Source organism: Magnolia sinica, chromosome 10, assembly GCF_029962835.1.
Source record: "Magnolia sinica isolate HGM2019 chromosome 10, MsV1, whole genome shotgun sequence".
NCBI lineage: Eukaryota > Viridiplantae > Streptophyta > Magnoliopsida > Magnoliales > Magnoliaceae > Magnolia > Magnolia sinica.
In genome coordinates, this window is record NC_080582.1 from 13,751,508 (window position 1) to 13,768,565 (window position 17,058).

Genomic DNA, 17,058 nt, shown 5'->3' on the forward strand with positions numbered 1-17,058 from the left:
CGTAATGGTACGGTACATCCAATCAGTTTCATGTGCTTCCCTTGATGCTTTCCCTGTTGGAGATTTGTGTTGCGGAATCACACAGATCTAGATCTAGGATAGCAATTCAATAGTAACAAGCAATTATAGAAGAATACAAAGTTTTAACGTGGAAAACCCTTGTGGGAAAAAACCACGGCACAAAGCGACAGAAATCCACTATGAAAAGAAACTTACAAGAGAGAGGACTTACCTGATTCAAACAACTTCGAATCTCACCCTTGCTACACCCTTTTAATAACCCTAGAACCCTTTAGAATACTTTAGAATAATTTTCCCTTATCACTAAAAAAGCCCTAGGGACCCCTATTTATAGTTTAGGCAACTTCCTTTCGCACCTTGCGAAAGACTGACTCAAATTTTCGCAGTCCGCACCAGATTTAAAAACGAATCTGTGTAACTACGACTGGTTCAAGGATGGCCACGACTGGTCGAGAGACCCCCTCGATCGGTCGTGGTATCCATTCGACCGTTCGAGCATCCCGGACACCAAAAAACTAGGCTCGCTGGACTTTGAGTCGTGAGGGCCACGACTGATCGTACAACTCTCACGACCGATCGAGACAGTCCCTCGACCGGTTGTGCACAGTAATAACCAGATTTTAGATATCTAGTAACAATCTCCACCATGTCTTCAATCTTCAACCGTGTATCTTCTTGACCTCTACTCTTATTTCTATATTACATCATAGCTTCAATCAACGCTTCTCGTACACACTTCGTCCTTCTTTTACCCCATCGCCAAGCCCAGAGAAGTTGCACAGAACTTGAACTTCTTTGTAGGAACGACTTTGGTGAACATGTCTGTTAGATTTAAGCTGGTATAAATCTTTTTCAGTGTAATGCCTCCTTCCTCAAGCACCTATCGGATAAAGTGGTGACGAACATTAATGTGTTCAGTACGTGAGTGATAAACAAAATTTTTAGCCAAATTGATAGCGCTCTCGCTATCACAGTTAACCGGCACGGCCTCCTGCTAAAGCCCCAACTGATTTATCATGCCTCTGAACCAAACACCTTCTTTAAACGCTTCCGTCACTACCATATATTCTGCTTCGGTCGTGGAAAGAGCCACCACGGACTGAAGCTTCGACATCCAACTGATTGCTCCACCCACTAGTACAAATGAGTATCCTAAATAGACTTCCTGGAATCTATACTGCCTGCGTAGTCGGAATCCACATACCCTACCAACTTTGTCCCTATTTTCTCAAAAGTTAAGACGTAGTCTTTCGTATCTCGAATATATTGAAGTAGTCATTTCACCGCTTCCCAATGTTGCTTATTGGGGTTTGACATGAATCTGCTCACAACACTGACTGCCTGTGAAATAACCGGTCTAATCCAGACTATGACATACACTGCCAACCGCATTCGAATAAGGCTCATGAGATATCCTGCTTTTCCTCATCTGTTTTGGGACATGTCCTGAGGAAAACTTGAGGAGAGACGCGTAGGGAACGCTCTCCGGCTTTACCTGGCCCATCACATCCTTGATCAATACCTACACACAAGGTATTCCTCCTGTGATTACCAAAGCCTACTCCTCTTTCAGTCTCAACGCCGAGAACCATCTTTGCAGCCCCCGATCCTTCATCCTGAATGTCCCACTTAACCGAGTCTTCAGTACATTGATTTCAGACATGTCATAATTGGCGATCTATATGTCATTAATTCCTGACTCACCATGAAGTAATCAAACCACTGCCTAGGCGACAGGTCGAACCACGACCTCTTGCAAAGTCTTTTCTCAGCCCCTTTAACTTCGAACCGCTCTGGTTTCTTCATGTAGATCTGCTCTTCACTTTCTCTTGCAGAAGTGCAAACTCCACATCCATCCTTCCAGCTCGAGATCACATTGGCTAACCAACATCAATCACGGATCTAATAGACACCTATTATACCATCGGCGCGAATATCTCTGAGAAACCGATCCCTTTTCTCTTAGCATAACCATTCGCTACCAACCTTGCCCTGTATCTATGTTGTATCCTCCTGAAGATCCACCTACATCCAACCACTCTCCGGCTCATTGGAAGCTCCACCTGCTCCCATATGTCGGTCTGGTACAACAAATCCATCACATCGCCTATATTCACCTTACACTTCTCAGCACCAGGCTCACCTAGAGCCATCTGAATAGAATGTGAATCTCCTGCGATATTGGAGTCGTTCATCTACCTCGTAGATATCCTGCGATCATGCCGTGTGATTCTTCTCACAGGTGGCTGCTCTACCTGCTCTGTATCCCTGTCTGCGCGTCTCAGCCTTCCTGCCCTGCCCGCTCATGTGGTCATGCCCAGCATACCACACATGTGCAGAGGTGGAATCCACTACATCCACTGCAGCTCCACCTTTTGAAGTGCTCCCGATCAACCTATACAAGTTACCGAGTGGTTGTGCTTTCATGATTACCTGTGCCCCCTTCGACACTTTAAGAGCACCATCAATACCTGTGTACTTGCATCCTTTTACCTCAAGCATACTAAGAGAAATCAGATTCTGCTTCAAATAAGGAACGTGCCTGACATCAGTTAAGGTACGCTCCACCCCATCAAATATTCTGATGCGCACCGAACCAACAACCACAACATTACAGGTAATGTCATTGCCCATAAATACCTTTCCACCATCGCACTCCCTGTAGCTGGTGAACCAACTCCGATGAGGAGTCATGTGAAAAGATGCCTCTGTGTCTAGCATCCATTCGTCCTTATGATCATTGTATGGCCGTCTAAGTGAAGACACAGACAAAACATCACCATCACATCTACTCGATCCATCTGACGTAGCAGCATTGACCTCTCTGTATGAAGCCTCAGAGTCTTCTCTCTTAGATTTAGGATTTTCACAATCCTTCTTCACATGTCCTTCCTTCCTACAATTCCAGCACTTTACCTTTCCTTTGCTCTTGCCCATGGATTTGAATCTAGAATCAGAAGAACCTGTACCTTGTTCAGAATTCCTACCCATTGTAAGCAGTGCCTCAGAAGATATCCCCATGTCGACGTTAAGCTTTCTCATAGCCTTCCCTTGAAGAGCCAAGATAATGGTGTCGACACTTAGGGTTTTATTTGCAGTGTACATCGTGTCCCTGAAAGACTCATATGATGCAGGAAGAGAATTCAACAATATACATGCCTGTTCCTCATCTTTGGCCACTCCTCTATATTCAACAATTTGCACATCAATTTATTAAAGTTGCTGATATGGGCTTCTAGATCTCCACCCTTTGCCATCTTGAAGGTATAATACTGTAGCTTCAAGTGTAGGCGATTTTCAGAGGATAACTTCGACCACAAACTAGCCGCAGTTTTCTCCTTCAAAACATTATAAAGAACCTCATCTGTGAGACATAAATAGATAAAGGCTAAAGCATTACTATCAAAGTTTTCCCATTCATCATCTTTTATGATAGATTTTCGCTCCTCAAGAGCCTTAATCTCGACTTGCTTGGTTAACAGGCTAATCATCTTAACCTTCCATAATTCAAAATTATTTTTTCCCGAGTACTTCTCAATATCAAACTTGTCGTTTCCCATTATTACTAATCCTGCAGATTGAGATCTGTGCCCCAACGATTGCTTTGATACCACTTGTTGGGGATTTGTGCTGCGGAATCACACAGATCTAGATATAGGATAACAATTCAATAGTAACAAGCAATCACAGAAGAACACAAAGTTTTAACGTGAAAAACCTATGTGGGAAAAAACCACGGCACAAAGCGACAGAAATCCACTATGAAAAGAAACTTACAAGTGATAGCACTTACCCGATTCGAACAACCTCAAATCTCACCCTTGCTACACCCTTTTGATAACCTTAGAACCCTTTAGAATGCTTTAGAATAATTTTCCTTTATCACTAGAAAAGCCCTAGGGACCCCTATTTATAGTTTAGGCAACTTCCTTTCGCACCTTACAAAAGATTGACTCAAATTTTCACAGTCCGCATCAAATTCGGAAACGAATCTGCGTAACTACGACTGGTCGAGGGACCCCCTCGACTAGTCGTGGTATCCCTTCGACCGGTCGAGCATCTCAGACAACAAAAAACTAGGCTCGCTGGACTTTGAGTCGTGAGGGCCACGACTGGTCGTACAACTCCCACGACCGGTCGAGACAATCCCTCGACCGGTCGTGCACGGTAATAACCAGATTTAAGACATCTGGCAACATTCCCATGGCCTAAAAGCCTTAAAAAAGAAAAAAAAAGAAAAAAAAAAAAAAAAAGACAGCTTAATTGATCATCCAATGGATCACATGAAAGAGAATGATGATAAGTCCCCGTTAAAAAATTTAGAGTGCATTTTGGGGCCCACTGTGATGGGTGGAGGACATCCAATTCATCAGTACATGCCTACTTTAATGCGCTTAAGTCCTTTTCGCATGATTTAACAATTTTTGTAGGATTTACTATCTTAAGCTCTGTGTTGTAAATATACTTTATACATTATAAATATTTCACACTTGAAATTTCAGTTCTGAAGTGTTTACACCTTAATACATTAGAATTTTCGGTATAAAGTGTTTTCAACTTAAAATTTTATTAGTATCAAATCACTCTTTTAAGGGCTATTTGATTTTCCTAAACCAGTAAAATGCAAATGGGTCATCATTATCTTTTACAATTGTATATATATATATATATATATATATATATATATATATATATATATATATATATATGTTATACATATCAGGTGGGGTGGCCAACCACGTGGGACCCACCTTACAAAATATTTGTAGACACATAAATTTAGGTCCTACTATGATGAATATGTTATATCTATGCCGTCAATTCGTTCCACAAGCTTTTTAGAGCATATATTAGAAAATGAGGCAAATTCACAACTCAAATGGACCACATCACATGAAAATATTGGTCATAACGGACCACAACAGTTGAAAGTTAATGCATTCATAGAGCATGCATTGATGTTTATTTGGCATTCGACTAGCCCATGAGATCATACGGACAAGATAGAGGGAAAAAAAAATCAGCTTGATCCAAAATTTTCGTGGCTCGCAAGCAAGTATCAACATTAGCCATTCAATTCTCACTTTTTAATATGGTGTGGTTCAATTGAGCATTAGATCTGCCTTAATTTCAGGCCCGTGCCATAAAATGAGTTGAAGAATTGGAATGGCAGGCATGGATAAGATCTATACAACATGGTAGGCCATATAAATTTTGCACCCAAAGTTTCTTCCCAGCTTCAGTTTTGCGCCCAAATTTGTGACGTGTCAACGTCAACTTTGGGTAAAGAGGAAATGCGAGTGGAAGGAAGTGGATTGGCTGGTGTATACATCAACAAGTTCTGTAGATCTGATCATGAGGTATGTGTTATATCCAAACCGTCCATCCATATGGCGAGCTTATCTAAAGGCATGAGACAAAAAATAAGACATATAACTACCACACTGCAAAAAGCAGTGGGGATTGAACATCTACCATTGAAATTCTTTTTATAATCATGAAGTTTTTGATCAACATGAAAATTTTTTTTCCTCGTAATTTAGGTTTTTATGACCTTATGAATAGATTAGATGGAAAATAAACATTATGGTGGGCCCTACGAATTTTTTAACAATGAAAATCATAATCTTCGCTCTATTTATGGTGTAGTCCAGATGATCTTTGGATATGATTCATTTTCTTAATCATGCTCTAAAATGATCTCTAAAAATAAATGAACGGTATAGATATAATAAATACATCACTATAGGGCCATGTAACTTTGATCTCCTTTGAACCGTTCGTCGGAGCTCGAGGAACTTCGGTGCTCGTCTTCCCACGACACGCTAGTGTGTGGTACAGCTGCGAATCTCTTCCCAAGTGCCAGCAGTACCCGGATTAGCTACCGCCTACAGACAGGTTGAGTAAAAGTAAGTTACCGAGTTACGTGAGTCTCACCGGGACGTATTTTTGTATCCACACCCTCCTCCTACTCAGAGAGATACTTCAGGGCATGAGCCAATATATATGTTGTTCAGTCTTTCACGTCTTTTTGCACTTTTGAACGAGTTGGATTTCAAATAAACATTATGGTGAGGCTTACGATAGTTTCAACGGTGGGAATCATTCTCCCCGATGTTTTCTGTGGTGGGGTCCACTATATATTTTTATATGCCTTATTATTTGGCTGATGCCCTAAAACGATATCTCAAAATGGATGTACGGTGTAGATACAACACATAAATCACAGTGGCCCCACAAGACTTAGTGACGTCACTTCAGTAGCGAGTCCCGCTACTCAACCTGTCAGTAGCTAATCCGCGTCCGTCTAAGTACTGATAACTATTTCCAATGCTTTTACATTATAAATTTATAATATAGAAATCCAAAAGGCCTTTAGGGTTTTCATCACCGACACTCCGGCCTGGATTTTTAGGCCCTCACATTGTCAGTACTTGTTCCTCTCTCTTTTTAACATCTCAGCTCAATGCTTAAATGAGTCCCGTGCAGAGATTTCCTGATCTGGTTTGTGTCAACTGCCTGTAATGTGTTTGATAAAATGCTTGAACGGGTTTCTTGGTTATTTTTCTTTTAGGTTTTCTTGTTTTGATTACTTATTTGTTCTCCACTAGTATCCTCTGTTATTAACCATGTTGAGGCCCTATTATGCCCTCTTTATATCATCAATTCATCGTCCTTAGTGTGTGAGATGAAATGTCCAAACGGAAATCCGATCATTATCCTTTGAGCATCCGCCATGTAATGTCTGATTACCTTTGTCTATGATCTTTGCCTATAACGAGTTTGATGGGATGTCTAAGTGAAACAAAAAACGAAACCCCCTTCTTTTTACTCTCCTTGAGTCACTAGCCATGATCATGTTTGTCGTTGATGCTCGTTCTCATGCTTAGGGTCAACCAAACAAATCGAAGCGGACTGTCACTTTATCCGGGAGAAAGTTAACAACGGTAAAATTTCTACACTCTATTTCTAGTCTTAAGATCAACTTGCAGATGTGTTCATGGAAGCTCTCAGTCTGAAGGTCCAACCCTAACCACTCTTCTCTTTTCTGTTCTTTTTCTTTCCACTCTCTTCTCTTGCCTCTTATCTTTGTCTTATATCACAAACCAACAGAGGTCACTAGATTGTGAGCGAGCATGTGTGTTGGGGTTGGTCGACCTTACTGTTAAGTAATGTTAAGGTTGAGCTTTGTGGGCCACACTATGATGTGAAATGGACATCCACCCCGTCCATTAGATGTGTTGGCCCCTGTGCAACCATCTAGTAGGTTGTCCGCATCATGAGGAGTACCTTGTGCAAAATTCAACCACATCTACTTGAGTGTAACACACTTGTATTTTGTTATTTACCAATGGACAAACATTGTTTTCTATAGTGTGGCCCAACTGATGAGTGGATGCGGCTGATTTTGCACAAGATGATCCTCATGGTGCAGCCAATATATTGGAAGGATTGAATATTGCATGCACTTGATAGGTTGGAAGTTATTTGCTAGGTGGATCATAAAGCATGATCCAACTGTTTGGACCTGAGGCCTCATACATACATACACAAATATTGGGTTTTGCTAAAGTCCCCACCTTCATGGGGATGTTAGCCATGTCTCCAACATCCTAAAACCTTTTAAATGGCACATAAGGTGATCTATTGTTGATCTGAACCATTCATTCATACACCTAGGAGCAAGCCATGATGCAAAACTCGTGCCAATTGGGTCATCCCAAGCGTCCAATCAATAGCATGAAAAAGACAATCAATATTGATTTGAGAAACATATTAATTTGACGATTGTAACCATGTGATTTATGGCTCGTAAACAATGGACAGTTGTAACAAATTGGCCCCATTGCGGGGGAGCCCATTGCAAGGTAAGGAGCCCACTGCAGGGGAGTCTGACTCACTGGAATGGAGCCATTCCAACAAAGGGGAGTTCTCAGTTAGGTCGTCATATTTGTGCTGTCTCGTGCGTCGGTGGTCAACACTCTCGGCCATGCTTTTTTATTCGTGGTGTTGTGGTGCGCCTCCAAAGGTGGTGGCATTTGCCTGGTTAGCTGGTAGAAACACAATCCTCACCATTGACAACCTTTGAAATAGGTCCTCCATAATCCCAAACTGTTGCCCTCTTTGATTAAGTGCCAAAAAATAAAAAAAATCAGTGGACCACCTTTTCTTCCATTACTCTTTCTCTCGAATAGTTTGGTCAGCCATTTTGAGACTTGCTTCAGTCTTCTTGGTGATGCCTCTTGCGGTCCTTGATTTGCTTCTTATTTGGCACTCTGAAGGAGGCTCCCTCGGAAGAAGAAAGTGGAGAGTGGCATTGTTGGCTTCTTTTTGGTCTATATGGCTGGAATGAAATAATCGCTACTTTTGTGACTCTGCTGAGTTGGGTGTTAGGGTACTGGATAGGGTAGCTCTCTCTGTCAGGGAATGGGCTCCCTAGTATGTTTGTTTCTGTGTATTCCTCTTGGGTTTGCTTTCTAGCAGTTGGGGCTTTGTTTCTGCTTCTTTTAGGCTTCTTTTCTTTGCTTTCTATGTTCTCTTTAGTTTCAGTTTCTTTTCTTTCTTGTTGCGTTGCTCCTCGTTTTTGTTGTTGCCAGTTTGTCTTAATAAAATTATCATATTTCAAAAAATCAAATTGGCCCCATTCAATGGGATCCTATCAGCGTGATTCTTATACCATGGCTTGCTCCTAGTTGTATGAATGAGTGAACAATTTAGATTGACAATAGGTCACCCGGTGTGCCATTTGAAAGGTTTGGGGACGTTGCTCATGTCCCCACGATCAGGTCAGATTGACGATAGGTTACCATGGGTCTTGTTTTTCCATTTCACTATATGAAGGACGTCCATTAAACCATAGGTAAGTCTTATCTTACTACATCTACCCATGTCCTTTTGGACCTTCCCCTTACCCTTTTAGAGCCCTCAACTTGAAGTAAGTCACTCCTAACTAGTAAGAGAAAACTGCTAACACAGGGTCAATTGCAAAAGAGAGATTTCTTCCTTCCTAATAGATGTTCTTTGTAGAAAAGAGCAAAGAATGAGCTTGTCATTTCTTGTCCTGCCCTTTCGGGTGGTAGGAGTCATTCCTCAACGACTCTCAACCATGCTGGTGGGCATAATCGAGAAGGGCGATCATCATTGGCAAAGGTTGTACATGTATCATAGAGGTCTCCAAGGCAAGGTGTTTGGCTCAAAATTTGGTTGTTGGTATTTGTTTATGGTGTTAGGCATGCTAGAGTTTAATACGACTCCATTCGAACCAAACGCCTTTGACCCCAAGCGTCGAGATGGATAGAGAGAGACGTTGAGTGATCATTTATGACTGAGAACTAAGAAGTTCGACTGTCTATTTAGACACCTATAAAAGAGACCAGACAATTTGTGAACGGGAGGGTTCGTCATTCTAATGAGTTCTTTTTACCTTTCAGCCGAAATGATTTTTTCTTACCGTGATAGTTGTGATTGATTAATTAGAAAAAATAAAAGTAGGAATTGAATCACATTAAGAAAAGATAATAAAAACTTACAAAAGACAACCCTTGACGATCCAACGATTGTAGGTAAATGATGAGGTCATAAAGTTAATATCTTCCTTGATGTAGCGACTTGGGTGTAGACGAAGGGAATTATACTACTAGAAGAAAAAAGAAAAAGGTCTTCCTTGGTCCAGTCTAAGGACTTGGGCGTAGACGAAGGAAATCACACTACTTCTAAAGTAAGTCGGTCTGGAAACAACGTAGACAAGATAAACTGACTGGATTACACTATTCCTAGGCTAAAGCTAGTCTAGCGCAACAACGTAGTTAGGTTAGATTACATCAAGTTAAGTTAAGCTAAGATAAAGTAAGACAAGATAAGCAGCATTCGCTATAGAGTTGTGTTGTGTTGGGTTGGGTTGATGAGGGCTCGAAACTTTTCGATATTCCTCATATTTATAGGACTTTGGGTCAGTAACTGAAGAGAGATCTTCATTGCCACTTCTCACGTCTATTGATGTGGAAGTAACTATCTAGTCCTGTAAACAATTATGACTTGTTATGTAATGTCGCATGTGTTAGTCATTTGTCATGGGTTGGTCATTGGTTGCGTGCATGTCCTGCACCCATGACACGAGGGGAGAGTTCTCATAATGCCACGTGTTGGTGATCGTTATCATTTCTTCGCTTAAGCGTGTTATGCGCCATGAAACTTGACTAACATGGTATTGTTGTTATGTTGCTTTATAGTTCCTTAAGCGATTTTGGCTGTGAAAGTTTTTTTTATGCGATGCCATGGTGCATTGATCGAATCCATTATTAGCCATGACCGTATTTCGGTCTATACCCATTGTCGGTCATATGGGAACTATGGTGAGTAGTCGACTTTACCACGTGAGCGAAATACGTGATACGTGTCCCATGTCAGTAGCTAGTTAGACTTACCTCTTTTAGGCTACTCATGAGTTTTCGGATTCTAATCAAATTTGGCCATTAGAGCAGCCAAAGAGATCTTCCATTTGTCTCTTATTGAGATCTCACTGATATGTTGCATCATTTGAGTCGTTAGATTTGACACGGTCAGATTAGGCGTAAACAATGCTCCCACATCTCTTCGCATCCAACTAAAATGTGAAGAGACGTAGCCGCATTTCATGGAGAGTCGCGCCAACGTCTCCCATGTGACAGTGTTTGGTTGATCTGCAATTTACAAGGGCGATGAAGCGGCGGATCTCTCCCACAGGAAGACGAATCAGTGTTTCCATGTGGCGTAACCCCATTGATTCGTTGACCGCCTTCACCGTCTTTGCTTTAAAGGTCACTTATTGTCATGATTCCACATTGAATGCGAGCACAATCTCACGACGATCTTTTTTCTGTTTAAGATCCTCCTACCCTCGTTCCTTCCTTCGCCCTACTCGTTCATAGACTATTTTGGTGCAAGTGCTTTCCCTAGCAATGGCAACAGATGCCTCATCCCCTCTGGAACTACATTTGAGATCCATACTACATCTGATCGGTCGAATGAAATTGGCTTTCAATACCCGTTCGACCTCTTCTTTGATCTTTAAGGTCACTTCAACTTCAACCATCACTAGATGTGCGAGCTGCTTGAATGGCTGGGTAACCTTCCTTGATTGGGAGATGATGCTTGACCAACCTTCTATCGAGCCCTGACATCTCACGGTACTCCCAAGCGAAACAATCAGAATACTCCTTCGATAGAGCATTATCTTTGCTTGGACTTGCGGCTCCAATAATTCGTTGACGCACGTCGGCTGAGGGTCATGTTCAGTCCTTAAGTTTCTGTTAGAGGGTCTTGAACGTCAGTTAGAGAATCATCTCGTTTAGAGGCCTCCTCTAGATCTTGAGAGTCTATTCCATCGTTAGAGACTTCATCTCTTTCCAAGACACATTCAGCTATGTTTACGAAATAACCATTCAACAATCCTGTATGTTGAAGATGCCCTTTTATTTTATCTAAAATGTCCATGATTTTGGTCGATGCTCCGACTGATGACGCTCCGCTCATTATGGAATCTCCTTGATGATGCATCTGTTTGACATCGGCCAATAAGGAATGATTGTAGTTAACCAATTCGGTTTAGGCACCTCTGTGATATTTGTTGCAAGCATCAAATGGTCAATGGAGGCAGTAATGTTGTGAGTTAGCCATTTTTGTCCTTACTATAAAATAAAAAGGCCCTATTTCATCACCATATAGATAGCCCTGGGGTGAATTTGAATTGGCCACAAAAGGGCGGCTATTGGCCCATAACCCTTGACCTTTAAAAAAAAAAATCTAGAAAATTAGGAAGTGATGAAAGGAGGAAGGGATGTAACAATTGGAGTGTATAAAATCTTCCCCACGCAAAACATTATAGCTTGGAGAGGATTCAATCACGAAAAAGGTCGACAAACCTTTATTGCTGTCGGCTAATAATTCGACGAGGTAAAACCCCTCGAGTATCAATGACACCACCTGCAAAGTTGTTGATAATGACTTCGGTTGTAATTAGATCTTTTTAAGTTTTTCCTAGTTTCTTTAAAATAGAAACTGGCAGTATGCTGATGATTGCATTGTTGCCAACCAATTATTTGGTCGCAAGGCATTCGTTAAAGTGTGCCTAGACGTATAAGGACTTTAGATGTTGAGTCATTTTATAGGTTGGTTTTGCTCTCAAGACTCTTTACCTGGCTCCACTATAACGAGGAGAACAAGTTTGCTCTTGGTTTTTTCAATAGGAGCGTCGTCTTAAATGACCACTTTAGCTCTATAGTTTTCCACATCTCTTTTTTGAATCCTTTTGGATATCGCTTTACATTTTAAAGTTCATGATTATCCTATGTGTAATAATGTGGGTAAAACTTTAAAAGCTACCCGGGTTATGCATATGGAAATTACTACAATTAATTATAGTAAAATCACACTCGTATATTGGTAAGATCCTCTAGTCTAGGAGCCTTGGTCACGCTTCTAATCGTCCATCGCTCCAATGATTTCATGGTTAAGGTGTTTACGCTTGATTTGACCACATCAGATTTAGCGACTCAAATGATGCCACATGGCAACGAGATCTCAATAAGAGACAAAATGAAGATTTCTTCAGTTACTCTAATAGCTGAATTTGATCAGAATCCGAAAAGTCATGAGTAGCCCAAAAGGGGTAAGTCCAGCTGGCTACTGCCATGGGACGTGTGTCACGTATTTTGCTCACATGGTAGAGTTGACCACTCATTGTAGTGGCCACGTGATTGACAATGGGTATCAACCGAAATGCGGTTACGACTAGTGATGGATTCGGTCAATGCACCATGGCATCAAATAAAAGAAACCTTCAAGCCGAAACCGTTTAATGAGCTATAAAGCAATATAAAAACAACACTAAGTTAGTCAAGTTTTATGGTGCATAGCACATGTTCAATAGAAAAAATTGATAACGATCACCAATATGTGGCATTGTGAGAAGAACTCTTTGCGTCATGAGTGTAGGATGCGTGTGCAACCAATGACCAACCCATGACAAACGATTAACACACATGACGTTGCATAACAAGCCACAACTGTTTACGGGCCTGGACCGCTATTTTCATATCAACAGACGTGATAAGTGGCTGCAAAGATTTCTTTCCAGCTACTACCTCAAAGTTCTATAAATATGAAGAATATCAAGGAGCTCTGAGCCCCCACTAGCCCAACAAAATATAACTCTACAATATAACACTGCTTATCTTATATTAGTTTATCTTAGTCTAGCTTAGCTTAGTGTAATTTAACCCATCTATGCTGCTACATTAGAACAACTTAGTTTCAGAGTAGCGTAATTCTCTTTATCTACGTGGCTTCGCACAAGTCATTGGACCAAAGAAGACATTTTTCTTTTTCTTTTAGTGGTGTAATTCCCTCCGTTTATGGCTAACTAAGGAAGACCTTAGCTTTAGGACCTCGCCATCTACTCCGTAGTCGTTGGATCACTAAGGATCATATTTTGTAAGTTTTTATTATCTTTTATTAAAGTGATTTAGTTTATTCTATTCTCACATCGTTATAATCGATAAATCTCTATTATCACGGTGAGAAGAAGTCCTTTCGGTTGAAAGGCAAAATGAACTCATTAGAAGGACGAACTTTCTCATTCGCAAATCGTTTGGTCTCTTTTACGGGTAGCTAAATAGACAGCCGGACTATTTAATTCTCGATCATAGAAGACCGCTCACAGTCTTTTTGTCTATCTCGATGCTTAGGGTCAAAGGTGTTCTGTTTGGATTGAGCTAAGGCTTTAGCACGCCCAACATATACACACACACCAACAACCGAATTTTAAGCCAAACACCTTCTTTGGCATGCCCAATGGGACTGTGTGCAATGCTTTATTCGATTCTACAACGCAATGAGTAGAAGGGTTTGCGAGACTTTTTGCCAATCCAGAAGATTAGGAGATGCCTCATTCATAGGAAGAAATTCCTGCAGAGGTTAAGCCTCAACTCTTGGTCCTCCAAATCCGGCGCCCTTGGAAGCCGGATCATCATTCTTGAGTAATACCTTCGAGAGCATTACAGGTGCTTTGTACAATGTTCAAGCTAGCCTGCAACCTCTTTCCAAACAAGTTTGAATGTTTACTTGGTGTAATTATAGACCAGGTCATAAGAGAGCATGGGTGAGAGTGGAAAGGATACTAGTTACATGGAGTAGGTAAGGGAATTCTCTACCTTTAAAATCTCCCACCTCTCGTCTCTTCTCTGATCACTCTCCTATTTTGGTGCCAGTGAAAGAACTAGTGGATAACTTCCCAAAGCCATTTAGCTTTCAGAGAATGTGGACAACTCACATCAGATTTAAAGAGGTGGTGAAGGAAATATAGGAGTTGTTTGCATCGCTGATGGTTCAAGTCTTTTTGAAAATGAAGAAGTTGAAGCTTAGGGAATAGAACAAGGAATTCGGGACATTTTCCAAAATGTCTGAGTCACGGAGGATGCAGTTTTGAGGCTGAATGTGATCTCACGTTTCCAAAATGTCTGAATGAGGCATCTCCTAATCTCCAGAAGATTAGGAGATGCCTCATTCATAGGAAGAAATGCCTACAGAGGTTAAGCCTCAACTCTTGGTCCTCCAAATCCGGCGCCCTTGGAAGCCGGATCATTATTCTAGGGTAATACCTTCGAGAGCATTACAGGTGCTTTGTACAATGTACAAGCTAGCCTACAACCTCTTTGCAAACAAGTTTGAATGTTTACTTGGTGTAATAATGGATCAGGCCATAAGAGAGCATGGGTGAGAGTGGAAAGGCTACTAGTTACATGGAGTAGGTAAGGGAATTCTCTACTTTTAAAATCTCCCACCTCTCATCTCTTCTCTGATCACTCTCTTATTTTGGTGCCAGTGAAAGAACTAGTGGATAACTTCCCAAAGCCATTTAGCTTTCAGAGAATGTGGACAACCCACATCAGATTTAAAGAGGTGGTGAAGGAAATATAGGAGTAGTTTGCATCGCTGATGGTTCAAGTCTTTTTGAAAATGAAGAAGTTGAAGCTTAGGGAATAGAACCAAGGAATTCGGGACATTTTCCAAAATGTCTGAGTCGTGGAGGATGCAGTTTTGAAGGCTGAACGTGATCTCACGTTGTCCAGATCGGAGGAAAGTGGCACATCCCTTGAGGGTGCGAAATCCGAGCTAGTTATGGCTCTCCTTCATGAGGAAATCTTCATGGAGCAGAAGTCTAGGAACCAGTGGCTGGTAGAAGGAGAACACAACACAAGATTCTTTTATGACCCTTGCAAACTGGATAAAGATGGAATTGGATTTTTTTTTTTTTGGGGAATCTCAGTCAGAAATTGAGACTGAAGTGGTCAGGTTCTACAGCTCCCTTTATACATTGGAAGGTGATGGGCCAACATATGATATCCATAGCAGCATCCCCAGCTTACTTTTAGACCAAGATAATGATGATCGTTTACATGCTCCGGATAAAGTGAAGGTGACAACATTTTCTACTACTCAGGATCAGTGTTTTAAATAGCTATGCTATGTAGCATGTAGCTTATGCTACGTAGTGTGGCTTAGCCATGATGCTACGTAGCTCATGAAAATAGTTAAAGTCGCATGTAGCCTACGGTGCATGATTAATTTGCATACACTACATGCCTCATAGACTATGCCACATGCTATGTAGCTCACATTATAAGTTGTTTTTCACTGCAACATTAAAATCAATTAATGTTTTCAATGATTAGTTAACATTTTTTAAAATAAAAATTAGTTAATCATTTCAATGCTTTTAGTTTTTAGTATTAAGTAAGTTTCATTGTTCTTTCTTTACCTTTATACTTAAAATCATTACCCTTTCCTATTATTTTAGGTTGCATTTGGTTGCACCAAATATCATGAAATTTTGTTAAATTTCTTCATTAATCAATCTAATTTAGTACAGAATATCTTGAAATTAGTGCAACCAAGCGAGCTTGATTAAAAATCTAGAAGTAGTGTGTTGCTTACTCTGCATGCTATGTAGCTTATGCCTCACGTTTCAGAGGGGCGAATGCTACGCTACACGCTATTCACTATTTAAAACACAGCTCAGGATAGCACGCCAGGACCGGATGGCTACTTGAGCAGTTTTTGCATGTTTCTGCTAGGATGTTATAGGGGAAGATATTTTTAATGTAGTATGCAAGTTCATGGAAGGGGGAGAGATTCCACGAGCCTTTGGTAGCTCTCTGATCTGCATGTTTCCTAAGATCGCGAAGCTTGAAAATTGTCAGATTTCGGCCGATAAGCCTCTGCAATTGCATTTACATGATTTTCTTGAAGCTTTTGGCCTTGTGTGTATCCAAGATTCTACCAAAGCTAATTTCTGAAGAACAAGGGCCATTTGTGCAGGATAAAAGTATCTCAGAAAACATTGTGCTTGCCCAAGCAATGTTTGGGGAGATCGACCGAAAGGTGAGAGGAGGTAATATGTGGTCATCAAGTTAGATATGGACATGACGTATGAAAGATTGGAATGGGGATTCATCTCTCAGGTCTTGGCGAGCTTCAGCTTTGTATCCTAATGGGTCAAATTGATGGAAGGCTGCCAGAATAGTTGCTAGTTCTCCACATTGGTGAATGGTAAGATTTCCAGTTTCTTCAAGCCATCCAGGGGCCTATGCCAGGGAGATCCCCTTGCGCCAAGGCTATCTATTCTAGCCACAAATGCTATAATCAGGGTTTATCTCGGCTATTTGAAAGAGGTATCTGCCAGCCTTTCCACCTTCTTCGTGCTTGCCTAACCATTTACCATCTCCTTTTCTCCCATGGTTTCTATTTACAAATGGTAGAACCTCATCGATCAAGAATCTAATGGCCTTTCTTCAGGACTACTAGAAGGTGTTGGGTCAGCATGTAAATTGGGCCAAATGTTGTTTTCTTACCCCAACAAAAGCAGTCCTTGCTCGAGTTTATAGATTGGAGCAAGTGACAGGATTCAAATATGCCAATCTTCCAATGATCTAGTTGGGAGTGCTGATCATGAAGGGTCATTCAGGGGCCATCCATTTCCATTACTTGTTACAGAAGGCT

General features: G+C 41.0%; 1 protein-coding gene and 1 long non-coding RNA gene across 2 annotated transcripts; one reads left to right on the top strand and one right to left on the bottom strand.

The window, feature by feature from the left end:
• Nucleotides 1-1,331: 1,331 nt before the first annotated feature.
• LOC131217358 (uncharacterized) lies at nt 1,332-2,174 on the bottom strand. The gene is made up of 3 exons (XM_058212272.1): nt 2,051-2,174; nt 1,726-1,901; nt 1,332-1,637 (listed from the first exon to the last, which is right to left on the bottom strand). Exons 1-3 carry the CDS (start codon nt 2,172-2,174, stop codon nt 1,425-1,427), a joined length of 513 nt encoding a protein of 170 aa, XP_058068255.1. The 3' UTR covers nt 1,332-1,424.
• Nucleotides 2,175-6,382: 4,208 nt separating this feature from the next.
• Nucleotides 6,383-16,859, top strand: LOC131258032 (uncharacterized). The gene is made up of 2 exons (XR_009177779.1): nt 6,383-6,968; nt 14,268-16,859. It is a non-coding gene; the product is annotated as an uncharacterized LOC131258032 (long non-coding RNA).
• Nucleotides 16,860-17,058: the final 199 nt, after the last annotated feature.